Source organism: Cnephaeus nilssonii, assembly GCF_951640355.1.
Source record: "Cnephaeus nilssonii genome assembly, chromosome: 11".
NCBI lineage: Eukaryota > Metazoa > Chordata > Mammalia > Chiroptera > Vespertilionidae > Cnephaeus > Cnephaeus nilssonii.
Window position 1 is genome coordinate 35571824 of NC_137082.1, and position 27774 is coordinate 35599597.

General features: G+C 39.7%; 1 protein-coding gene across 1 annotated transcript in view; it reads left to right on the forward strand.

Annotated features, from left to right (window-relative positions):
• ITCH (itchy E3 ubiquitin protein ligase) overlaps positions 1-27774 on the forward strand; it is a 104715-nt gene that overhangs the window by 41580 nt on the left and 35361 nt on the right. Inside the window, exons 8-13 of the mRNA XM_079784066.1 lie at positions 103-260; positions 2762-2951; positions 4802-4897; positions 6962-7136; positions 16482-16551; positions 23090-23174. Of these exons, the coding sequence (XP_079640192.1) occupies positions 103-260; positions 2762-2951; positions 4802-4897; positions 6962-7136; positions 16482-16551; positions 23090-23174 (774 nt within the window). The remainder of the gene's footprint in view (positions 1-102; positions 261-2761; positions 2952-4801; positions 4898-6961; positions 7137-16481; positions 16552-23089; positions 23175-27774) is intronic.

The following is a 27774-nucleotide window of genomic DNA, read 5'->3' on the forward strand; positions in this document are numbered from 1 at the left end:
AAAGCTTTTCACAAACTTCTAAAACTCTTAAGTCTGCTAGTTTTTGCTAAATTAAAAGAGCGTTTTCCCCCCTTCCCTTTTCTTTACCCGCTTCTTACCCAGAGTGAACACAAATGGATCAGATGACCCTGAGGATGCAGGGTCTGGTGAAAATAGGAAGGTCAATGGGAATAATTCTCCATCACTCTCAAACGGCGGTTTTAAGCCTTCTAGACCTCCAAGACCTTCACGACCACCTCCACCAACCCCGCGTAGACCAGGTGTGTATTCCAGCCATACACTAGGGATGTAGCTCTTATACTGTGATTCTAAGTAATGTTCTGTTTCGGAATTGATCCTCAGGTAAGTATAAAAAGGCCCTTGTAGGCTGGTTTTCTAGCTGTAATTTTATATTAAAGATTTTGGCCAAGAATGATCTATACTAATAAAAGAGTAATATGCTAATTAGACCGGGAAACCTTCCAGAGACCTTCTGGACGTCCTTCTAAACAAAGCCAGGGGCTTGGCTGGCCTGCAAACCACCCCAGGCCCTTGCCCAGGCTGCCCTGCTCCCAGCAGGGGCCCTCAACCCCATCAGGGGTCTGACCGGCCTGCAAACCACCCCAGGCCCCTCGCCCAGGCCACCCCACCCCAGTGGGTACCCCTACCCCAATGGGAGCGTGGATGGCCTGCAAAAGGCCCTCAGCCCCTCACCCAGGCCCCACCCCGATGGGGGAGTGGCCAGCCTGCAAACAGCCCTCAGCCCTTCACCCAGACTGGCCACTCCCCCCAGCGGGGACCCTCATCCCAATGGGGGCATGACCAGCCTGCAAACAGCCCTCAGCCCCTGGCTCAGGCTGGCCCCGCCCCCAGCAGAGACCCCACCACCACCCCAGTCGGGGTTTGGCCAGCCTGCAAACCGCCCCAGGCTTGCCCCGCCCCCACAAGGGGACCCTGATCCAGGACCCCCTTCAGGGCAAACCCACCAGCCCCCACCCGTGCACCAGGCCTCTATACTAATAAAAGGGTCATATGGTAATTAGATTGGACGTCCTTCCGGACAAAGCCATGGTGGCAGAGCCAAGACAGAGGCAGTAAGGTGTGATCAGTCTGGCAGGGGAGAGGAGTTAGGGGGATCAGACTGGCAGGGGAGAGTAGTTAGGGGGATCAGGTAGGCAGGCAGGCAAATGGTTAGGAGCCAGCGGTCCTGGATTGCAAGAGGGATGTCCGACTGCCAGTTTAGGCCCTATCCCGCAGGAATTGATTCTCCTCTAAACTGGCAGTTGGACATCCCCCAAGGGGTCCCAGATTAGAGAGGTGCAGTCTGGGCTGAGGGACACCTCCCTCCCGTGCACGAATTTTGTGCACTGGGCCTCTAGTCTTTCTATAAGTAACTAAGACTTGCCTTTTCCCTAAGTTTTTCCTCCAGGGGTGAAGTTAACGAGGCATGAGCTCTATTCAGAATAAAAATCACATTATATACAGTACTAGAGGTCCAATGCACAAAATTTGTGCAAAAGTAGGCCTTCCTTCCCCTGGCTCCCGGCACTGGCTTCCCTCTGGCACCCAGGACCTGGGCTTCCCTCGCAGCCCTGGCTTTGTCCAGAAGGTCATCCAGTCTAATTAGCATATTACACTTTTATTATTATAGATAAGCAGTACAGATAAGATTGTATCTTTCTGTCAGGGTTTGTAACTGTGTGGACATTAGTGTGCCATAGAATCAAAGATCTGGTTGCTTATTCTCATTATATCCTTTAGAAAGACAATTAGTAAATGGCAAGTAATGCTAAATGATATTCAAATTTTAAAGCAAAAATTATACAATAAATGAACATCATGTAATAAAAGTGTAAACATATACAGGTAGAATATCCATTTTATTCCTGACCAGCCAGAACAAATCTTTAATCTTTTATTATTTCTCTCTGTTAGTCTAGTATATGGACGGGGAATGTAAAATAATTAAACCAAATATTATTAGAAAAATAAACTGTCCACAAATTATTTCATTAAATGACTTTGTGTTTAATTATACATCTTCCCCCTTTTTCTGTACATAATGTTTTTCTGTACACAATATATTCCCAGTCTTTAAGACCATATACTACTTTGTCATAATATTGGTAACTACCTTCAGGAATTGTTTTGTCAATAAGTATTTCTTGAAGATGTAATATGTACTTAACAACTATTTATAAGAATAGTATTGCTTATTAGTCAGGTCTTCCATTATAACTAACATCAAAAATTGACCTTTAGACTTGTATGCATGCATATAAGCATAACCAATGGACGCAAAACTCTGGGGGGTGAGGGCATATATGGGAGTGGGGTGGGGGGGGGCAATGGTAAGATATGTACACATATAATACCTTAATAAAAAAAATTGGAAAAAAAATTGACCTTTAATCTGCAAGGTGTCATAAGAAAGACAATTTTAAGGATCTGGAAGATTGTTAAATGAACTTCATAATACCATGGAATACCAACACTTATCTATTCTAAGAGTTTTTACTTTCTGTACAATCAGGAAATCAGGATCTGTGCTTCATAATTAAAATAGAACATGGGGTAGACAGCCTAAAAAATGTAAATAAGCCTATTTAGTGGGACCATTGGCTTTATCACATTATTTAATTTACTTTAGTAATCTTTTCCTACATATTCATATATTAAATTTTATATTTTTCATCTACCTCTTCATTTTTTAAAGTTAAAAATTTATCCTGATTTTTGAAAATAGAAGATTGTTTTCCTGTTTTTTCCAAATCTTTTATAGCTTCTGTTAATGGTTCACCTTCTGCCACTTCTGAAAGTGATGGCTCTAGTACAGGCTCTCTGCCTCCAACAAATACAAATTCAAATACATCTGAGGGAGCAACATCTGGATTAATAATTCCTCTTACTATATCTGGAGGCTCAGGCCCTAGGCCATTAAATCCTGTACCCCAAGCTCCACTACCACCTGGGTGAGTAACTGTTTTTGGTTAACATTTGTTTTCTTTTGGCATCTGTATATACTTATAAATAAGGAAAATAATACCATTCTTTAAAACACTATCTTAAAGAAATTGTAACTGCTTTTGGTGGGGATCTAGAATCAAACTGAACCAAAATAAAGCTCGCCATATTTGAAATTTCTACCCTCATTTTCAGGGCAAAGTGGAAGAAATTTCTTTTAAAATGATTTTTTTTTTTTTTTCCTGAAACACTGAACCATAGGAAGTTAACCAAGGCCAAGTAGTAATATAGTCACCTAATTCAGATTGCTTTTTTTAAAGGGAAAAAAGAAATCACTTTTTAAAATAAAATAGGAAACTGAGAAAATTAGCACTCATAATTCTATTTTAATCACTTCAAGTACAAGTCAGATACTTGAAGGACTACTTTTGCACAAATAATACTCTAATCACTAAATTAATAATACTATAATACTCTAATAATACTCTAGTAGATTATGTATGTATATACATATGACATTCAAATTAATCCAGAGCTCAGAATGCTAATCAAAATTAATTGACTGTTTAATATATATATTTTAATATGTTTTTATTAATTTCAGAGAGGAAGGAAGAGGGAGAGAGATAGAAACATCAGTGATGAGAGAGAATCATTGATTGGCTACCTCCTGTATGCCCCTGACTGGGGATCAACCCCGCAATCTGGGCATGTGCCCTAGACCAGAATCAAACCTGGGACCCTTTAGTCCGCAGGTGGATGCTCTGTCCACTGAGCCAATCCGGCTAGAGCTGGTTAATATATTAATAAGCTCTCATGATGAGAATTTTAATTGCTAAATAGATTATATATTATTTGTGTGGATAGTTAGGCCATTTTTCTTTTGGAAAGCCTCCATGGGAAGCCAAATTAGAAAGTTATTTGTACAAGGGATTACCAAAGAGAAACTGGGTGCTCTTAGAAGTTATTGGTACTTCTAAGCTATGATAGTTTAGTCTTCTTCGCCTTGGAGGTAAACCTACCAAGGAGACTAGAATACTCAGAATGAGTTTGTCCATTGCACTGTGCAGAGATATAGCTGATAAAGTCTTACTCTTTGATTTCAGTGTTTCTAGAACCCAAATAATTATTTGTCTTTCAGTTAGCAGTTCTTTAGTTTTTCTTTAGATTTCATTGTTTTAATTACAGCTTTCTTTCCCACTTAAGTCCTGCATATACCTTGACCAGATTGAGACAGACTGTTTCCTGGGTCTTTTTCAAGCCTCTTTAGAAATACAAGACTTCTCCTAGAGCAGATACTTGATACTTCTGCAGAAGAGATCTTGTCCACTATGTGTCACCCTCAGCATAACATTTCTTGATTCTGTTCCTAAATTCTTTTCATATCTTTTTTATATATTGACATGCTTATTTGCCGCAGTTCTATAATATCCTCTATATGTAAAAGCCTAAGCAACCGTTCGACAGCCAACTGGTAGCTGTGACGCACAATGACCACCATGGGGTAGACACTCCGACCAGTAGCTATGACGTGCATTGACCACTAGGGAGCAGACGCTCAACGCAGGAGCTGCTGAGCTGCAGTGACTTGGCAGCTGCGGTTCTTGGGTGATGCACCTGGAACCAGAGAGGAGGGAGGCTGATTCCAGGGTATATCACCCAAGAACTGCCCTCTTGCAATCCGTGACCCCTCAGGGGATGTTGGAGAGCCGGTTTCAGCCCGATCCCCGCAGGCCAGGCCGAGAGACCCCACTGGTGCACAAATTCGTGCACCAGGCCTCTCGTCATATAAGCCAAAAAGGCAAAGACAGGATTAAAGATAAGTACCATACCCAGATTTTTTAATTTTGTGTTTAAGTTGGGAGCAGAGAGTGGACCAGCATGGGCGAGTTTACTATGTAGATCATATTGAAAAAAGAACAACGTGGGATAGACCAGAACCTCTACCTCCTGGGTAAGTATCTGAATTAATGAAGAGAAAAAGTGTTTATTCAGAACTGTAGATTATGTCTGTAACAAAACCTTTACTACATTCTTACTTTTCACCTCTTCCTATTTTTATCTACTTTGTTTTGTGGTAGATGTAAACTAGAAAGAAGAGAGTCAGATACTTGATGGAGCATAATGAATGATCTTAATTTTCACTCAGTTCTGACCTAAAGATTCTATAAGTCTTACTACTTCCAAGTTTTCCTTTCTGAACTTTAACTGTCTCAAACCACAGGATTTTAGGATTAGTTTCTTTAAGACTAATTATTTAAATGAATAAGAATTATAACCCCTATCATATAAATGAGGATAATATCCCTATTATATATATATAAAAAACTTTTATTTTTTATTTATTTATTTTATTTTTGAATATATATTTTATTGATTTCTTTTTTTTTAAAATATATTTTATTGATTTTTTACAGAGAGGAAGAGAGAGGGATAGAGAGTTAGAAACATCGATCAGCTGCCTCTTGCACACCCCCTACCGGGGATGTGCCCGCAACCAAGGTACATGCCCTTGACCGGAATCGAACCTGGGACCCTTGAGTCCGAAGGCCGAGGCTCTATCCACTGAGCCAAACCGGTTTCAGCTATTTTATTGATTTCTTACAGAGAGGGAGAGGGAGAGAGAGTTAGAAACATTGAACAGCTGCCTCCTGCACACCCCCCACTGGGGATATGCCCGCAACCAAGGTACATGCCCCTGACCGGAATCGAACCCAGGACCCTTCAGTCCACAGGTTGATGCTCTATCCAGTAAGCCAAACCGGCCAGGGAAACTTTTTCATTTTTAAACCTCACTTAGGATATGTTTATTGATTTGAGAGAGGGAGAGAGAGAGAGAAGGAGATCGATTGGTTGCCTCTAGTACATTCCCAGACTAGGGATTGAACCCACAACCTAGGTATGTACCCAACTGGGAATTGAACCCGAAACCTTTTGGTATATGGGATTTTGTTCAGCCAACTGAGCCACCTGGCCAGGGTTAATGAATATTTTAATACAGCCCAGCCAGCATGGGTCAGTGGTTGAGCATTGACCTCTGAACCAGGGGGTCATAGTTCAATTCCAGGTCAGGACACATGTCCAAGTTGCAGGGTCGATCCCCAGTAGGGGGCATGCAGGAGGCAGCTAATCAGTGATTCTCATCATTGATGTTTCTCTCTCTCTCTCTCTCTGAAATCAATAAAAAAATTTTTAAAAAGAATATTTTAATGCAGGATATTAAGCATTTACATTATATAATTGGAATAAATATATTTTTATTCAAGGGAATACATAGCAAACATGGGGAAATATTTAATCTTACTAGTTATAATCTTAAGTACACACTTAAAAGATACTGTTTTACTTGTTAAATTATTAGGTAATATTTATTGTGAAATTGTGGAGGATCTTTACCTCATAAAATTGCTGGTGGTATAAATTAGTTACAGTTCTAATAGGACATATATATAACCATATTAATGCACATACTCTTAGTAAGTCCCTCAGAAAATTTATCCTAAAGAAATAATACAAAAGAAGGAAAACTTTTTGATATATTAAAGGTATTTGTTATTTTACTGTTTATGATATCAGAAAATTGGGAAGAAGCCTAAACAATCAACCAGTTAGAAATCTCAAAGTTATTATATTAATATTTACTTAATATTATGTTCCCAGTTGAAATGATAAATGAGATAATTGTATTCTTGTGGAAAAGTACTTTATGATATCTGTGAAAAGCTATATATATATAAATTATGTCCCTTTTAAGTTTGCAACAATGACAAGAACATTGGAAAGAAAATGAGAACTTTTTCTTAATGACTATTTGAGACTTACTCACTAAATAGACACTGTGTTTAAGTTCATTAATAGACTATTTCAGAATACATAAAATAAAAGGCTTCAGGTAAATCAAAAGTAGTTTAAGGTAAAATGTTACTAAACATGCACCAGGGCCAAGATGAGGTTTTGTTTAATTCTTATCTGTTTCACAAGTATTTGTTGATTTAGGTTGTTTTTTGTTCTGATTTAGCTGGGAACGCAGGGTTGACAACATGGGACGTATTTATTATGTTGACCATTTCACAAGAACAACAACGTGGCAGAGGCCAACATTGGAATCCGTCCGGAACTATGAACAGTGGCAGCTCCAACGTAGTCAGCTTCAAGGAGCAATGCAGCAGTTTAATCAGAGATTCATTTATGGGGTGAGCAACCTGTTGCATTATAAACTTAATAAGAATATTTGGGTTTTAATCTTTTCCTGAATATGAAATGTAAAGCACTAATTAGAAGGAAGGTATAAGTAAGTTGGAAACCCAGGTGTTGCTGTTGATACTATTTTTAGACCTTATCTCAATGATTCTGTGTATCTGATTTGTTCTTTCCCACTTGAAATTTCCTGAAGTTCAACCTCCTTTATTTTGTTAATGTAAAAAAAAAAAAAAGATGTTAGGACAACTTAAAAGCCATGGACAAAAGAATAGTAAAAAGAAACCAAAACAATTTGAAAATAATTAAAACAGTTCTAAATTTAGTACTACCTAAATTTAGAAGGCTTGGATCTAAGAACACCTGACTCTTGAGTGGTTGTACAGAACAAATGATAGAATTGAATCACTTTGTAATGTATAAAGGTAAAGTATACCTGATAAATTATTTGATGTTCTGGGAAGCTACAGAAATTGCTTTCTTATTGGATTATGCTAAATAATATTATTATCCCTTCAAAACCAAATTATCTTTGGTATAAGAAATTTCCTTTTTTTTTTCCGCCCTAATCAGTTTGACTCAGTGGATAGAGTGTCAGCCTGCGGACTCAAGGGTCCCAGGTTTGATTCCGATCAAGGGCATGTACCTTGGTTGCGGGCACATCCCCAGTAGGGGGCATGCAGGAGGCAGCCAGTCCATGATTCTCATCATTGATGTTTCAATCTCTTTCTCCCTCTCCCTTCCTCTCTCTGAAAATCAATAAAAATATATATTTTTTAAAATTTTCCTTTTTGGAAATTCATTTAAATTTTACATATTTTCCTTTAGAGTAATATTGCAGTAATGGTGACATACACCGAAATATATTAATGGTTTGTTATACAATCTTTGGTGCTAGGAATTTTACAGTCTTTCAAATCATAGATCTTTTCTCTGAGGAAAATAGTCCTTGTAGAAATTTGATTTTACATTACTAACGAGGGATTTGTTTTGAATAGTATATAGAACTTAAACAGAAGAAAGTCAACTCTCCAAGAGTTCAAGAGAAGTTGACCCTCTTCATTGGCATCTCTTCCCCTCTAACACCATCAGTACAATCCCAGTTAGAATCCACCAGAGTAAAGTCACCTGTCTTCACTAGGCATTGTTTTCTTTTCTCCATGTTCCTATGTATTTCTTGGACCTCATCATACTAGATATCACTCACTGACAAATTCACCTTTTTAAAAAAATATTTTTTTATTGATTTCGGAGAGGGGAAGAGAGATAGAAACATCAATGATGAGAGAGAATCATTATCTGCTGCCTCCTGCATGCCCCCTACTGGGATGGACTCCGCAATCTGGACAAATGTGCCCTGACCTGGAATTGAACGGTGACCTCCTGGTTCACAGGTTGATGCTCAACCACTGAGCCACAGTGGTCGGGAGACAAATTCACCTTTATTATCAGCCTTACCTGATTGTGACTAAGACTAGAGGCCAAATGCACAAAATTCGTGCACTGAGGGGAGATGGTCCCTCAGCCAGGCTTGCGTCCTTAGGGGATGTCCCTCTTGCAATCTGGGATGCTGCATGCACCAGTGACCATACTATTCATACAGGTGAAAGGCATCTTGCTATTGTATGGGCAGCTACATTTTTTTGCCCTCATTATAAGAGTAGTACAATACATGATTCTTCTGAGGCAGTAGCACCAGTATTATATGGGATTACTTTTTTTACACAATTATTTTTCCTGCCACCTTCTGTAGACAGCTATCACTGTATCAATTTTTATCTCTTGTCTACTTTACCCTTTTTTTTCTATGTTGTTTTACATTTTCTTTCTAAATTATAATCAGCTTTGGTACACCTGGACAAATTTCTTCTAGGTTTTAATGACTAGCTTTCCAGCTTTCTTTAAAGCTAGTTTCCACATGGGTGTCCAGTGGATAGAGCATGGATTTTGGAGTCAGACACATCTGGGTTCAAATCTTGGTTCCACACTTTCTCTATATGATTTTGAGTAAGTTAACCTTATCAAGCATCATCTATATATATAAAAGGCTAGGCTAATATGCTAAGTGTCCGACTGGTTGCTATGATGGGCACTGACCACCGGGGCAGACACTCAACGCAGGAGCTGCCGTAACGCCCTCTGGCACCGCGGAGCTGACATCCACAAAGCAAACTCGTCTTCCCCCAAGTGGGACACAGGCCCTGCCACCACTCTGGAGCGACAGCCCACCAAATCACAGCCAACGCTGCCAAGACCCCATGATGCAAAATGCAGCCCACAGCCCAGCCTGGAAACAGTTGCTGTGGACTCTGGGTAATGACGTCACATAGCAATGCCCGGTTTCCTCTCCCTAGCTACAACTAGCCTCCTTGGAGTTTCTTCAGCCCAGGAACACGGCTTGCTTTATAGCCAGGTGGAAACATTTTACACTTTAACCAAATGTCTGTGAAGTGTTTCCCCGTGCCTCATCTCATTTGATCCTCACAGAAGTCCTGGAGTAGGTAGAGAGGAGACTCTGTGGAATCCTATTTTCTTTTCATTAGCTGAAAACCGGAGATTTAGAAAGTTTAGAAACTTGACCCGACTGAAAAGAAGTAAGAAATGGTGGACCTTGAAAATGACTTCAGGTTTTCTCACTGCACAGAATATAGTCAAACACTGCTGCAGTTAAATATTTTACCCTTTGTTCTCCCTGCGTGATCTACAATAATAATCTGCTTTGTGTTGATATTTACTGCAGTTTTGCTGACAATTACCTGAAAGAGAAGTTGGGGTGCTTCACGGGGCTGGAAAATGTTTAGCTAAATCAGAAAACAGGTCTAATTAAGCAAGTTTAATATATATATATATATATATATATATATATATATATATATATATATATATACTAGAAGCCCGTTGCACGAAGTTTCGTGCAATAGACCTTCCTTCACCTGGCTGCCGGCACCAGTCTTCCGCCAGCAGCAGTTTTCCTCTGGCCACCCGCCCGATCGGAGCGCCTCCCGCCAGCGCAATTGGCCACCCCGAGAGGAACTCCGATCGGGAGGCGCTCCGATCGCGCTGGCGGGAGCTGCTCCGATCGGCGGGTGGCCAGAGGAAAACTGCTGCTGGCGGAAAACTGGTGTTGGCAGCCACACAATCGGCTACCCCGAGTTCCGCCACTGGTGCCTTCCGCCAGCTCTATCGGTCCTCCCGCAGTGCCAGCCGTTGGGGCCGGCGGGAGGAATGGGGGGCAGGGACTCACCGCTCCTCCTTTCATCCCAATTGGCCACCCCAAGTCCCACCCCCAGCCTGCCGCCGGGCCAATCGTGGGCATAGCAGAGTGATGGTTATTTGCATACTTCCCTTTTATTAGGTAGGATGGCTAAGTTGACTTGCGCATGCGCGATAACATATAAAGCTCTCGCTAGCACCTAACGCACATTGTGTTTCGATCTGTCATTGTTGATCGTGTATTTGGCTGACACTTCTCTTATAGAGAAAGGGCAAATAGCGATATAAAAATATTTCTTCTAATTAATTTCCTTTGAATGTGTGCAAATCTGTGCACCGGGCCACTAGTTACTTTATAAAATACCTATAATTACTTCAGGGGGTTTTCTTGAGGATTCTGTAAAGTTTCTCATTTTTGGCACATATTATATGCTTAGAAGTATTAGTTTTCATATTTTCTTTCCCTCATATCCACAATTGTAAATGTACCCTTTGTCTCACTTTTACAGTACATAATCTTTTAAAACATTCTATTAAAGGCAGATTAGCAAATTTCTGGAGCACCTACAGCATATGGTTTCATTTTAAACCTGACCAATTTGATTCTCAGAGTCTTTGGAACTTTGCTGTTACTCAATGTCCATTATTTTTATTTTGTTTTTCTCTTCTCATATCCAAAATAATTTGACCACTTTTCTGAAATTCTTACTTTTTGCTCTTGCTATAGAATGTCTTGCCATAGAATGGTTTTAAATTATAAAGAACTTATTTTAGTTTTTCTTAACTTAGGCAGGGACATGAACTTAATTGAATGAATTGAACATTTCTTTTTTTCAGTACCTTTTAAATTGATTTCATGGAGAGAGATGGGGGTGGGGAAGGGAATAAGAAAGAAACATTGATGAGAGAAACATAGATAGGCTGCCTCTTACATGCCCCCTACTGAGGATCAGGCCTGCAACCCAGACATGTGCCTTGACTGGGAATCGAACCAGTGACCTCTCGGCACATGGGATGACACTCAACCGAGCCACACCGGCCAGGGTGAATTGAATATTCTTAATACCAACTACATAAAAGTTATGGAGTCATGGAGTGTTGCTGAGAAAGTCTAGTTATTGGGTATATGAATTTGCCTTTGTCTGACCCTGGTTACAGGGCAGTAGATACATATATGAGCATTTTTAACCTCAGAATGTATATGTTGATGATGTAATACTGTGTGATATCTCTTCCTGGCCCTGGCTTTCCAGCTTATCTGTCCAGGGAGAATCAAAGGGATAGGGTTGGGTATTAGAAAATTATCAAAACAGTTTTTCACATGCCACACTTTTCAGACATGTTCTATAATCAGGATTCAGTTCTTTTATAGTGTTTCTTCCTGGCCTCCCTACTCTTACTCCTTTTTATAATTGCATCTAGCAAGACCAGTTTTCTGTTTTTGTTTTTTAATTTTCCCCCAGGTCCCTCAAGACCAGTTCTTGACAGGTCTATCTTCCAAGAGCTGTTATATCGGAAATGGGTATCTCTCTTATAAGCTTTAAAACTTTCAATCAGTTAACTCAGTTTCTGCAATAAGTCAGTGACATGGGGAAAAAAAACAATTGGGGTAACCTACTATAGATTGAGACTTAAGGAATCAACCAAATGTAATGTGATGACTTTGCATTCTGACTTGAACAAATAAGCAATCAGAGGCATTTAATTAGGAACTGGGTACTAGGTGATACAATTAACATTGATTTTGCTAGGTGTGGTAAAGGTATTGTGGTTATGTAAGAATATGTTTACACATTTTATTTTTTTAAATATATATATTTTTTTATTTCAGAGAGGAAGGGAGAGGGGGGGGAGAAATAAAAACATCAATGATGAGAGAGAATCATTGATTCCCTGCCTCCTGCACAGCCCCTACTGGGGATCGAGGCAGCAACCCTTGACTGAAATTGAAACCAGGACCCTTCAGTCTATAGGCTGACATTCTATCTGCTGAGCCAAACCAGCTAGGACTGTTTACACATTTTAGAAAGGCATACTAAAATACATGGGTGAAATGATGACAGATTATGTCTTACTTTTTTTCTTTTAATCCTCACTCGAGGATATTTTTCCATTGATTTTTAGAAAGATTGGAGGAGAGAGGGAAAGACAGAGAGAAATATCGATGTGGGAGAAACACATTGATTGGTTGCCTCTTGCACGAGCCCTGACCAGGGCCTGGGCTGGTGAGGAGCCTGCAACCCGAGGTATGTGCCCTTGACTGCAATCAAACCCGGGACCCTTCGGTCTGCAGGCCAACACTCTTCCCACTGAGCCAAACCTGCTAGGGCTTATCAATTCCTTTCAACTGGAATTCTTTCCTTTTAGTCATTTGACTGCCTATTCTTGCTCCACTGATTCTCTTCCCACAGCTCTTTGTATATACTATGTTCTGTATGTGATCCTCTCTTTTTGAGTTAGAAATACAAGATTTTTTGATGAAAGAGAATCGTTGGTTGGCTGCCTCCTGCACGCCCCCTACTGGGAATTAAGCCTGCACCCCAGGCATGTGCCATGACCGCAAATTAAACCGTGACCTCCTGGTTTACGGGTCAATGCTCAGCCACACCAACTGGGCTCGACTAGTAATTTTAAACAACATATACTAGTTGCTTCTTGCTTTCTTATCAAGTCTGATAATCTCTGCTTTTTTATTTTATTTTATTTTTTAAATATACTTTTATTGATTTCAGAGAGGAAGGGAGAGGGAGAGAGAGTTTGAAACATCAATGATGAGAGAGAATCATTGATTGGCTGCCTCCTGCACGTCCCCTACTGGGGATCACGCCCACAATCCAAGCATGTGCCCTTGGCTGGAATCGAACCTGGGACCCTTTAGTCCGCAGGCCAGCACTCTATCCACTGAGCCAAACCAGCTAGGGCAATCTCTGCTTTTTTAATTGGAAAAAAGCAGAGATTTTTACATCAACATTTACTATAAATTTCTGTATTTGTGTTGAGTCTGTCATCTTGGTATTCGGCTTTTATTTGCCACTTCTTCTTGTATTTATCCTTTCCTGACTGATTGAATCAAGTATTTTGTATCACTTCATTTTATCTCCTCTAATGACTTTATATTTATGCCTCTTGACATTTTAGTTATGCTTCTTTGTTTTTTCTTTTGTTGTCGTGTTGGTGGTGATTTAGTGATTATAATATGCACGTTAATTTGTCACAGTATATATATATATATATTTTTTAATAAATCTTTATTGTTCAGATTATTACAATTGTTCCTCCTTTTTCCCCCCATAGCTCCCCTCCACCCGGTTCCCACCCTACGCTCTGCCCTTACTCCCTCCCCACTGTCCTCATCTATAGGTGTACGATTTTTGTCCAGTCTCTTCCCGCATCCCCCACACCCCTTTCCCACCGAGAATTGTCAGTCCACTCCCTTTCTATGCCCCTGATTCTATTATACTCACCAGTTTATTCTGTTCATCAGATTTTTTATTCACTTGATTTTTAGATTCACTTGTTGATAGATATGTATTTGTTGTTCATAATTTTTATCTTTACCTTTTTCTTCTTCTTCCTCTTCTTAAAGAATACCTTTCAGCATTTCATATAATCCTGGTTTGGTGGTGCTGAACTCCTTTAGCTTTTTCTTATCTGTGAAGCTCTTTATCTGACCTTCAATTCTGAATGATAGCTTTGCTGGGTAATCTTGGTTGTAGGTTCTTGCTATTCATGACTTTGAATATTTATTGCCACTCCCTTCTGGCCTGCATAGTTTCTGTTGAGAAATCAGCTGACAAACATATGGGTCAGTGGTCAGCAAACTCATTTGTCAACAGAGCCAAATATCAACAGTACAACAATTGAAATTTCTTTTGAGAGCCAAATTTTTTAAACTTAAACTTCTTCTAACGCCACTTCTTCAAAATAGACTCGCCCAGGCCGTGGTATTTTGTGGAAGAGCCACACTCAAGGGGCCAAAGAGCCGCATGTGGCTCGCGAGCCGCAGTTTGCCAACCACAGGTATGGGTGCTCCCTTGTAGGTAACTAACTGTTTTTCTCTTGCTGCTTTTAATATTCTCTCTTTGTCTTTTGCCCTTGGCATTTTAATTATGATGTGTCTTGGTGTGGTCCTCTTTGGATTCCTTTTGTTTGGGGTTCTCTACACTTCCTGTTCTTATAAGTCTATTTCTTTCACCAGGTGGGGGAAGTTTTCAGTCATTATTTCTTCAAATAGGTTTTCAGTATCTTGCTCTCTCTCTTCTTCTGGCACCCTCATAATTCAGATGTTGATACGCTTGAAGTTGTCCCAGAGGCTCCTTACACTATCTTCATATTTTTGGATTCTTTTTGCTTTTTGCTTTTCCGGTTGGGTGTTTTTTGCTTCTTTGAATTTTAAATCTTTGACTTGATTCTTGCGATCCTCTAGTCTGCTGTTGGATCTCTGTATATTATTTTTTATTTCAGTCAGTGTGTGCTTAATTTCTAGTTGGTCCTTTTTCATATCCTCAAGGGTCTCGCTAAATTTATCGGCCTTTTCTAGAAAATTCTTGAAAAACCTTATAACCATGGTTTTGAACTCTATATCCAGTCGTTTGCTTTTCCTCCATTTCTTTCATTTGTGACCTTTTTCTTTGTCTCCACATTTTGGCTGCTTCCCTGAGTTGATAGAGTGGCTTTGTGTGGTAGGTGTCCTATAGGGCCCAGTGGCTCAGCCTCCCCAGTTACCTGAGGTGGACACTCTTGGTGCACCCCTTTGTGGGTTGTGTGCACAGTCTTGTTGTAGTTAAGCCTTGATTGTTGTTGGTATCACTTGGAGGAATTGACCTCCAGGCCAATTGGCTGTAAGGATCAGCTGTGTCTACGCTGGGAGAACTTCTGTGCTGGAGACACCCTTATGAGACAAGACTTGCAAAAGCCTCTGTGCTCACCTTGGATGGGGCAGGATCACAGGGCGGGGCAAACAGTGATGGCTTCCCGTCAGCCCTGCCCTAAGAGGCCCCTGGGTCTCAGTGTCCCTCGGTAATCGCTGCAAGCACCTCTGAGAGAAAGCTGCCCTCGAGTTTTGCCCGCTGCCAGACAGTCCAGTTTCTCCCTGAATGAGTCTGGATCCCCAGAATCTCGCCCGGAACTGGAATTCAGAGCAGTCGGGAGCTTTTGTCTCCCTCCCGATTGAGAAAGCCAGTCGCATACTCAGTTGCCAGCCCTCTCCGCACGTGCGCCTCGGTACCTCTCTGCCTTCCGCAGTTCCTCTGAGTCTCAATGTGCTTTTCTCTTTCCTGACAGTCCAGTTTCTCCCTGTATGAGTCTGGGTCCCCAGAGTCTTGCCCGGAACTGGAGTTCAGACCAGTCGGGAGCTTTTGTCTCTCTCCCGATTGAGAAAGCCAGCCGTGTACTCAGTTGCCAGCCCTCTCCGTGCGTACGCCTCCGTACCTCTGCCTTCTGCAGTTCCTCTGAGTCTCAGTGTGCTTTTCTCTTTCCTTCTAGCTGTAGAATTTCCACTCAGCCAGCCTTCCTGTGGTTCTGGATGATGTCCGTTTTGTCTTTTAGTTGTAGTTTTGAAATTGTGTGAGGCAGCAGTTTAGGTGTTTACCTATGACGCCATCTTGGTTTCTCCTGTCACAGTATATATTAAAAATATGCAACTCTATAGAGTAAAAAAGAAATACAAGATTTTTTTTCATTTCTCTGATTACTCAGTACTGTTATTTATAAATTATTTTTTGGGTGGTTATACACAGGTGCGGGCAAAAATTGATTTACGGTTAATACAATAATTAATAAATAATATAAGAAATTCTTTTGCTTACTCACAAGTATTTTTTTAACTTACTGATTTGTAGCTAAGAAGGAAAAAGAGTGGTCATGGGGTCGGGGAATGAGGATTATGCACTTGTAATATTTGAACTTCAAATAATTTGAGACATTAAATATTGTTTGCACAGATTTTTTTTTTCTCCACCAAAGTGTTTTGGCATTTATCCATGATCATGTGACACTTCTCTAAGATGTGAACTCTATTAGAGTGTGTTATGTTGTACAAGGCCAGGAAAGGCATATCAGAACTTATAAGCTTGCTCTCAAGTTGTCTAAGTCCAATATTTCACATTTTTTGTTGTTGTTCTCTTTAGAATCAAGATTTGTTTGCAACATCACAAAATAAAGAATTTGATCCTCTTGGTCCCCTGCCACCTGGATGGGGTAAGTCACATACATTTTTTCGTTGAATTTAGTCATTTTGAAAACCAAATATTTGTGGATGATATCTTGCTCTTGCTTGAATTAATATCTGGGAATATTTTGGGGTGTGTTGGTTTAATTTAGAGTGCCAAATAGGCATTAAATTTCCCCAAAATTCTAAGTTGACCTTTTATTATAGTAAACTTTTATTGGAATTTAGAATTATTTTATTCTTTTAAAGTTTAAAATATTTTGCTCAGCTATAAAAAGAAATGGATTATTACATATAGCAATCTGATGGACCTCAAGAGCATAATGCTTAATGAAAAAAGTCAATCTCAAAAGATTATGTACTGTATGATTTAATTTACATAACACTCTCAAAATGCCATAACTTTAGATATGCAAAACAGGTTAATAGGTACCAGGAGAAAGATCCAAGATAACTGTACAAACACAGGAGGTAACTTAAGTAGTTCTTATGTGATGGTGGAAGAGTTCTTTTGTTTGTTTGTTTTTTAATACATTTTTATTGACTTCAGAGAGAGAAAGGGAGAGAGAGATAGAAATATCAATGATGAGAGAGAATCATCAAATTGCTGCCTCCTACACAGCCCCTACTGGGGAGCAAGCCTGCAACCTGGGCTGTGCAGGCTGGGAATTGAACCAGGAGCTCTTGGTTCATAGGTTGCCAGTCAGCCATTGAGACACACCTGCTGGGCATAGAGTTGTGTAATGGTGGTGATTATACAAATCTGTACATGGTGTAAAAGTAAATAAAACTATACATTCACATAAATGAATTCAACTTTAAAAATTGGTGAAAATTAAATAAAGTCTGTAGTTAAGAGTAATTTACCATTGTCAGTGTCTTGATTTTGATATTGTACTATGCCAGTGGTCGGCAAACTCATTAGTCAACAGAGCCAAATATCAACAGTACAACGATTGAAATTTCTTTTGAGAGCCGAAAACCGACTTCTGCGCATGGGCCACAAAATTTCAATCGCACTGTGCATTTCAATGCACAGATATTTTGTGGAAGAGCCACACTCAAGGGGCCAAAGAGTCGCATGTGGCTTGTGAGCCGCCATTTGCCAACCACTGTACTATGCTATGTAATAAAAGCCTAATATGATAAGTGTTCGGTCATCCATTCAACCAATCAAAGCGTAATATGTTAATGATATGCTAAGGCCGCTCAATCGCTCGCTATGACGTGCACTGACCATGAGGGGGCAGACAATCGACCAGTCGCTATGACTTGCACTGACCACCAGGGGTCAGACGCTCTGACCGGTAGGTTAACTTGCTGCTGGGCTCCGGCCAATCAGAACTGAGTGAGACGGGTTGAACACGCCCTGTAGCCCTCCTGCAGTCCCTCTCCATCTGGCCAACCTCCCAGATCCCTCCCTGCCCCTGATCATGCACTGGTGGGGTCCCTCAGCCTGGCCTGCACCCTCTTGCAATCAGGGACCCCTCAGGGGATGTCAGAGAGCCGGTTTTGGCCTGATGCTGCAGGCCAGGCTGAGGGACCCCACTGATGCACGAATTCGTGCACTGGTCCTCTAGTAGCTATATAAGGTGTCACCATTGTGAGAAACTGGTTGAAGGTTCATGAGATTCTTTGAATGATTTTTGCCACATCTGTGAATAATATTTCAAAAGAAAAAACTTTAAAAAAATATTTTGATCACATTGATGCTTCAGAGTGTGGTTGAGTTGATGTTACCTGAAAAAACAGTGGAAGGGGCATGTGTAAGGATGGTGACTTTCTGTTATATACCATCGAGCACATCACATGAGCATGGTCTGTTACTGAGTACATTTGGTACTTCATTATTAAAACTTTCTTAATACACCAGATTCTGTTCTATAGTGTTATATGTCATAACACTGTAGCAATTTTCCAGAAGATATTATATGGCATTGTAGAAACAATTTTTCACAGAAGCCAAAGAGGATATAGAAAGTGGAAAATAGCAAAGAATAGCTTGTTATGGAAACAGAGCTATAGATATTTCATAATATTTGGGTAACTTCAGAAAGTAATTTTTTTAGTCTTATTGGGAAGAATTGGTCCCTAAAATAGATTGCTTTAGCATTACATTACTGAGGAATGGAGGAAAAAAATTCATGTGTCAATAACTGATACTGGCTATATAATATAAGCCTGCCTTTGAGAAACCCCATTGCTCTTAAGCAGTTATTTATCCTTAATGCTCCTGAAAGTAAAAAAAATATATATAATTGTTCATACTTATAACTGTTATTGTTACCAGCTTGAAATAAAATCTGGACATGTGAAAATTATAAATTTCTGTCTCCACCAAAGCCTGGCAGTTACTGCTACGGAGTCTTTAGGCTCTGTTGGAGCCTCAGAGTATGGATAGTGTATGGTTGATATGAATGTACTTTAGAAGAGGGGATAGTTGCCCTTATCAGGCATCTTGAATAAGATCTGTCAGATTGAATTCCCAGAAATTTATGGATTTTTCCGCTTTACTTCTTGAGTTTGTCTATGTTGTGTTGCAAAGGAGAAATTGAAGCACTGAAAGGATATATGTATTTAACCTTTTAGTTTTATTACAGAAAAACCATGATCCAGTGGCTTTTGTCAGAAACACAGACCATTTTACTCCTCCAGAGCAGCTGCAAGAAAAATTACTGCTTCTTCATAGAAGCATGAATTACAGTCATTGCCTTTATTAAAAAAGCTTTTCCTACAGCTGGTCCTTGCCTTATGTATTTATCAGAATCTTTCTTATTTTTACTTTAGCCATCATCTCCCTAAAATACTTCCTCTAAACACCCAGTCCCAGCTTATCTAGATTATAAGAATATTACCTTGTTTGTTTTACATACATTCTGCTTATTTTTAGGTGTCACAGTCCTTGAAATTGAAGTGTGCTCACCTTCCTAAATGAGTTCATGATTATTCTGTTACTCAGACTGAGCACTGCTTAGGGTTGTCTGCTTTGGGGCATATGCCTTATTTGTGGAACCAGTGACAATACTGGTACTGTGACAGATGAGATCCACATCACATCCTCAGGATTGGCCCAGGAAATAAAATCCCAGTTTATACTCTGTGTTTACGTTATGAAATTGACAGCCTTATTTTTGTGACACCATACATATTTAAATTTCCTCACCCTTTCAGATTTTTAAATGCTAGGACAGTCATTACTGTCGTGAAGATTTTTTTAGCACATGCAAACTATAAAGGCTGGATGACAAAGAATAGTTTTGGTTAAGGAGTCTTTTGGTTCAAAAAATGTAGTCTAACAGGCCTTTGTATATAGCTGGGTTTACCCTTCAAGGATAAAGATATTTTCTTATTTTGGAGTTGCTGTGAAAGAATACAGAGAACAAGAAGCTTCCCCTTTTTACTGTTTTATTCATCAAGTCAGGAAGTGTTCTGATGTGCATTCAGATTTGATATTCAGTAATTTCAGTATTGTTTATCATGTGATTTTTCAACAAAGAATTCAGTTCTACAGCCACAGTTCTTCCTCTCATTGAACAGATGAGCCTTGAATTTACATCCATCCACCTTTGAAATTTTGTTTTTCATAGCCTCTTCCAAAAAACTCTTAAATCAACAGTATATACTTAGAACATAATAGAAAATAAGTTTTCTATTAACTTTATCTTGCCTCATGTTTGCTTTTTTTTTTTTTTTTGGATACTTGCATTTATCCTTTAATTTTGTTTTTCTCTCTTGATTAAGGTATTACATATGTGTCCTTATCCTCCCCCTGGCGCCCCCCCCTCCCCCTCATGCCCTCACTCCCCTGGTGTCTGTGTCCATTGGTTATGCTTATATGCATGCATACAAGTCCTTTGGTTGATCTCTCCCCCTCATGTTTGCTTTTGAAGAGAAAATCTCTGGTCCTAAAACCTGAACTTACATGGCAGATAAAAGATTAATATATGCTTAGGGTATTACTTTTAGATGAAAAATATTACTGTGCAAAATTCTTTGGAATAAAAAAATTTACAGATTCTGCAAATATATTTTAATTTTTAAAATTTAATGTGACTGCCAAGAACGTGAACTTATTTTGTTGTCATATAGCCAGCTGTAGTAAGTGGGTGCTTCTTTTTGCCTCAGAATCAATTTTAAACTTGATTACATGTTTCCACTCTCAAGATGCCATGATCAGCCAAGCCAATGTTAATATTCATTTTGTCACAAGATGCAGAGTACCATTTTTCTGTATATCATGCACACCTGGAGTTCTGTTTCTATTTTAGTCTCAGCTAATAGAAAGTACTGATATGGCCCTAGCTGGTTTGGCTCAGGGGATAGAGCATTGGCCTGTGGAATGAAGGGTCCCAGGTTCAATTCCAGTCAAGGGCACATGCCCGGGTGGCGGGCTCGATCCCCAGTAGGGGGGCATGCAGGAGGCAACCAATCAATGATTCTCTCTCATCATTGATGTTTCTATCTCTCTCTTCCTCTCCTTTCCTCTCTGAAATCAATAAAAATATATTTTTTTTAAAAAAGAAGAAAGTACCGGTATGTCAGGAATGGGTTCATGATACTGAAAAACATGCCCTTTCTGACTCCCTATATCATCACTGCTACATGAAATCATGGAAGCAGTGCTAGAGGTAATGTTAAAAGTTAACAAATATTAACTTACCCTAGCTGGTTTGGCTCAGCGGATAGAGCATCAGCCTGGGGGCTAAAAGGTCCCGGGTTCAATTCCAGTCAAGGGCACATGCTGGGGTTACAGGCTCGATCCCCAGTAGGGGGCGTGCAGGAGGCAGCCAATCATTGATTTTCTATCATCATTGATGTTTCTCTCCCTTCCTCTCTGAAATCAATAAAAATATATTTTAAAAAACCACAAATATTAACTTGACAAGGCTATATAATTTGGCCTAAGACTCATCTTGCAATATTTGCTTAGAGAAAGATCCAAAGTCTCTAAATAAATGTTATTTTAAAAATAGATACAGCCCAGCAGCTGGTGTTGCTCAGTGGTTGAGTGTCAATCTATGAACCAGGAAGTCATGGTTCACCCAGTCAGGGTTGCCGGCTTGATCCTCCAGTAGGGGGCGTGCAGGAGTCATCTGATCAATGATTCTCTCATCATTGATGTTTCTATCTCTCCCTCTCCCTTCCTCTCTGAAATCAGTAATATATACTTGTTAATCCTTGCCTGAGGATATTTTCCCATTGATTTTAAGAGAGAGTGGAAGGGAGAGGGAGAGACAGAGAGAGAGAGAGAGAGAGACAGAGAGAGAAACATTGATGTGGGAGAGACACATTGATTGATTAATTCCCACACAAACCCTGACCAGGGTTGGGGATCAAGCCTGCAACTGAGGTACATGCCCTTGACTGAATCAAACCTAGGTCCCTTCAGTCCCGAGGCCGATGCTCTAACCATTTTGCCAAACCAGCTAGGACAATAAAAATATAGTTTAAAAAAATAAAGAAAAAATAATAGATACAACATTTCAAACTACAGGAGATAAAATTTGACTTCTTAGCATGGAATTAAGTTCAAAATTTTGTTTGAAAATTGCTAATTTTTAGAAAATGTTTTTCATAAAGTTGGAATGGAATGTATACTCTGTAATACTTCACTTATTTATTTTGAGACATTTTGGCCAAATTAAAAAATTCAGATACAAGACCTATCTTTTGAAGAATTAATTGGTAATGGAGCACAGAAGTGTGAATAGTTCAGAACGGTATTAATATTAAAATTTCAAAACTATTTGGCTAATAAAGGAGGAAATAACTCCACATGTCTTCTCGACCTTAATGAGAGCTCAGGGAGGCAGGGAAAATTTCTAGAAAGGGAACAAGAAAACGAGAATCCTAAAGCAACAGGCAGGGGGAGGAAGACAAGCAGCAACTTCAGAAGCAGTAAATGAAAGAACTGAGCCTTGCTGCCCAGCCTTGTGCAGGAAGTTACTATAGATATTTAGGATTTTGGAGCTGGGTATATTAAGGAATAGGACATACAGTATTTTGAAACAATGTCTTTCATAGTTGAATAATGCCAAGCATGTAACAAACAATTAAGTTATATTATCCCCACTATGTTTTAAGAAACGAGATAGTACAGTATGGGGAAAAAATGTCTGAATTAAGGCCTGAGTTTCCATCCTGTCACTTTCCACTTAATTCTGAGATTTTGGGCAAATCACTGTCTGAGTTTCTTTCAAAATAAACTAAAATCACTTACCCAATGGGACTGTTAAGGATAAATGAAGTCATCTCTGAAAAGTTAAAATGGTTAATTAATCGTGCTGTTGTTAGTTGGATTGAGCAGAAAGATTCTTTGAGCAGGACATTGTGAATTAAGTATGTTTAGCTTCTAGGATGTAATCACATTTTTATAACTTTAGTGTATGTAAATTTGTTAGTGAAATAATAAACCTTTTAAAGTTGTGATTTAAAAACTACAAAATCAACAGTATAATGAGAAATGGGCAAATTCAGCTCATCTTATTATTTTAGTTTGAAGAAGAAGACTATGCCAGCTCTAATGCTTTGCTTTGTTTGTTTGTTTGTTTGTTTGTTTAATTTAAGAAAAGAGAACAGATGGCAATGGTAGAGTATATTTTGTCAACCACAACACTCGTATTACACAATGGGAAGACCCCAGAAGTCAAGGGTAAGAACTTTTGTTTACTGGTTTATAAATAACTCTTAAAGATTGTACCCTGTTTCTGTTTCAGTTATGAAAAAGATCAGTTATATATTCTTTCGCCAGAGGCCTTAAACATTACTCACATATCTTATAAAGAGAAAAAAATTAAACTATTTAATATAATGGATGTGGGTTTCTTGAGAGTATGGGGGGGGGGGGGGAATCACTGGCTTGTGCCAATACATTTAAGTATTCAAAAAACCCTGCTTATTATTAGTAAGACCAGATAAGTAACTCTAAAGCAAGGTTTTGCAACCTGGGATCCATTGGATAAAATTCAGGGAGCTTGTGACTTAGGGAGAAAAAAATTAAACATTCGGTTTCATTAACCTTTATCTGAATTTCCATTGTGATTGTAAGGTACAACCAGAGTAGAATTAGCAATGCCTAGGACTTTGCCCCCAGTAGAGATCATCATTCTGCAGTTGTTTCAGATATATCAAAATATTGTTTACATACATTATTACAAGAATTAGCTAGTTAATCCTATATAATAAAGAGCTAATTGGAATGACCTTCCAGAATGACCTTCTGGAACCACCAGTGGGCAGGGGTCAGGGCTGCAAGGGCTGAGGCAGCCAGGGCTGTGAAGGCCTACTCTTGCACAAATTTCGTGCATTGGGCCTCTAGTATATTAATAAAAGTCACATTATTATTATATTTGTCTTTCTGCTGTTTAATAACTATGTAGATAGAATTGCTTTTCTTTGTAACATTATGTAATGGTATGTGTATTAATTGGTTAAGGCTGCCTGAACAAAGTACTTGTGGCTTAAACAACAGAAATTTGTTTCATAGTTGAGGAGCTACAAGATCAAGGTGTTGGGAAGGCTGTCCTTCTAAAGGCAGTAGGGAAGGGCCTGTTCCAGGCCTCTCTCCTAGTTTCTGGTGGTTCCTTGGCTTGTGGCAGCATAACTCCCGTTTTGAAATGGCACTCGCTCTGCTCAAATTTTCCCTTTTTATAAGGATACTAGTCATAATCAATTAGTGGCCCACCATTTTGATCTGAATTAGTTACATCTGCAGTGATTTCCAAATGAGGTCACATTCTGAAGTATTGAGGGTTAGGACTTTAACATAAGAATTTGCAGCGGGTACATAATTCAGCCCATAACAATATGTAATACTATGTATTTAGCAGACTGCCAGAAAGATTCCATTCTGCAAGAAATTTGGCAAGGTATACCGTCAGAGAGCACAGTCTCTACACGATTGCCCTCACTTCAGACATTAGCCATAGCTGGGACCAACTGGCTACAAATTTGGGAGTCCCCACAATCACTTTCAGGTTTGATTAACTCACCAGAGAGACTTGAACTCACTGAACCCTCTTGTACTCAGTCACATTTATTACAGGGAAAAGGATACAAATTAGACCTAACAGAAGGAAAAATGAAAAGAGAAGAATCTGAGAGGGTTCCAAACACCCAGAATTAATGTGAAACAGTATGTGTGGAGTGTTGCTAAGCATAGAATCTCACCTGAGTCTCTGGTATCCAGAGTTTTTATTAAGGTTCCATCGTGTACTGCCTATGTGGCTAACGTCTACTCTCCAGACCTTTCCCAGAGTTTGGGTTAGTTTTCAGTTATGCCAGAGGTCAGAAGTGATAGGAATATTCCAAAGTCTCCATCAGAAAATACATTGTTAACTGTCTGGGTGTTCAAAGCCTCCAAGCAAAGATACTCCTGACAGGCAGGACATTCCAGAGGCCTGCAAACAAGCTCCCAGTAGCCCAGGGCAAAGGCTATCTGTTTAGGTATGATTAATTCTTCACTTAACACATTCATGGCTCAAAGTTTTAAGAACTGCTATTCTAAAGGCATGCTTTAAATTTAAAATCTATTTCTGGGTACCAACAAATCACAACATTTTTTTAATGGAGTTGTGGTATTTAACTAAAATATTTTTAATTTCCCCAAAAGGAAGAATTTAAGAATTTAAAAAGTAGCACTTCTAATTCCTCTCTAAAATTCTATCTCTAAGGATAGAATAGACCATGTGACCTTACTGTAATTTGCTACCATTTTTTGTTCCCCCTTTTCCTTTAAAGTTTCAGAACTAAAGTTAGAATCATATTTTAATACAAATGACCCAGTTCTATTCCATTTGTTTTGTTTTTAAGACAACAACTTGTTACTAAGTCTGTCTTGCAGATACAATTACAACAAATGAGAAGTGTTACCTTTTTTTAACATTTTGGTAGTCTGTTTTATCTGACATTGCACTCAGTTCTGTGAATACAGCTAAATGTTCTGAATCTCTTGACATAGTTTAAAAAATACTGTTCTGTGCAATGTTCTCAGCCTTTTGTTCTTCCAAAGTACACTTAAGGAAAATGTTGTTCCTGTCTGCAACAGTGGCTCTGTAAAACAGTGAGCTTAAATGCCTTCAACTCCTGTCAATGGGGTGACAAATGCTGTAGCCACTTCATCCTCACATCCAGTTTAGATCATTGATAGTGTTGAACAGTGATAGCACCTTAAGGAGAGAACTAATTTGATAAGATCTCTATTTTTGTGCTCTGTCAGCAATCTATATATATATATATATATATATATATATATATATATATATATATATATAAAGAGGTAATATGCAAATTGTCTATTACTTTGTCACAGTAACGACAGTTCAACAGCTTGGGCAGGGCTGCGTGCGCAACTGGTCACCAGGAGATGCATGGAGCACATCTAGGTTCCCCGCCCCCACCCCCACTCCTGCTGGCTGTGGCCCGGAGACGGAGAAGCCACCCGCCCCGAGGTCCCAGGCCGCAGGCAGCCTGAGAAGCCACCTGCCCCGTGGTCCCCGGGGGAGATGGAGAAGCTGCCTGCCCACAGTCCAGGCGCCAGTGCTTGAGGCTAGCTGCAGCCCGGGAGATGGAGAAGTGGCCTGCCCTGTGGTCCTGGGCCTCAGCCAGCCAGAGTAGCCACCCGCCTGTGGTCCAGGCACCAGTCAGTCCGGGCGCCAGGGCCTGCAGCTGGCCGCGGCCCAGGAGACAGAGAAGCCACCCTCCCTGGGGTCCCAGGCTGCAGGCACCCGGAGAAGCTGCCAGCCCTGTGGTCCAGGGTGCCAGCGCCTGCAGCCCAGGAGATAGGTTCCCTCTTCTCTCACTGCAGTCATTACTCCAGTATTCCCCTTCTGAATTTCTCTCTGCTGCCCCAACCCAACTCCAGTTTCCATCTGAAGGATAGGGAACAGAGAGAGCAGTGTTAAAAGCTTACATTTTTAAGCAGGTAAGGTTGGTACTTAAACATATAAATGGAAAACTAGAGTCCTTAAAGTAACAAAGGCTAGAAAGGGCGGGGACAGGGACAGGGCAAGACATAGTGTATCCAGCAATCCATGTGGGGACTGAAAACTTTGCAGTGATGACAATCAGTGAAGATATGAATCAACTAAAATATTGACAGGAATAATTCTTCCATCTTTGAAAATATCTATATCAAGTCTGTTTAAATAGATTTTCATCTGCATAATATAACACATTCTGATGAGACCACCGCCACCAATGTGGTCAGTGTTGTGCTGGTAAATGTTTAACAACTGGCTCTCAATCAAAGAAAACAAAACCCTGATTGATAGTATCGGCCAATTTCTGTGGCATAAATTCTCCATCCATGGCTGGTTTCACCTGCTAATGTGATGCCACTAAATGCAGAGCTGAGGAGAAACATGCAGTAATACACTATTATATTCCACCAGAAAGACCCAAAAGATATAAATAATGTCAAGAGTCAGAACAGTATAGTACATAATTGAGAAGTGATGAATTTAGAGTATGTATTACCTTTGGTTTTATTACCTTTGGTTTTAGTGTAATTTATTCACTTTAAAGATTATATAATTCAATTTTTAATAATGACCATGTTTAACAACCAGCTTGCAAAATTCCTGAAAATTTGTGAGCCTGTAAGAACAGGCTCCAGCACAATACTGAGTGGAGTATAATGGTTAAAGGGCATGGCTCATGGACTTGAAACGAGACTCGGCCACTTTCAGGTTTTACTGGACAAGTTACCTGATCTCTCTATACCTCAGTGTTCTCATCTGTATAATTATAGTACCTACTGTATAGAGTTATTGCAAAGATAAAATGAAATCTGTGTATGACACAGCCCAGCACCTGAAACAATAATTCACTCAGTTTGTTATAAACTTACTACCTCAATACGTTGTTGACAAAATTACGCTACTCATGCTGAAAGAATGAAATTTTATTGATGAGAAAAATACCTTATTTTGCGATCTACATGGAGACAGTCAGTTTTGCTTCCTAGGCAGTAGATGGTAATCTACTACTAGAAACTGAAAGGGGGAAAATGACCTCAATCAACATGATTGAGGCGATGTATTATTAGCTGGATCATAAAGCAAAGAGGATGCCATACATTCTGGGATACATCTGCAGAAAAGAGGCTTCACCTCAGGTATTAATTCTGATCAACTAAGCATAAGACTTAAGATGAATGGTGAGAAGGATTCTGAGGCTGCTTCTAGACTTAGCAGAAATAGAACTTTAATACATAAGCAACAGTAATATGCTAATTAGACTGGATGTCTTCC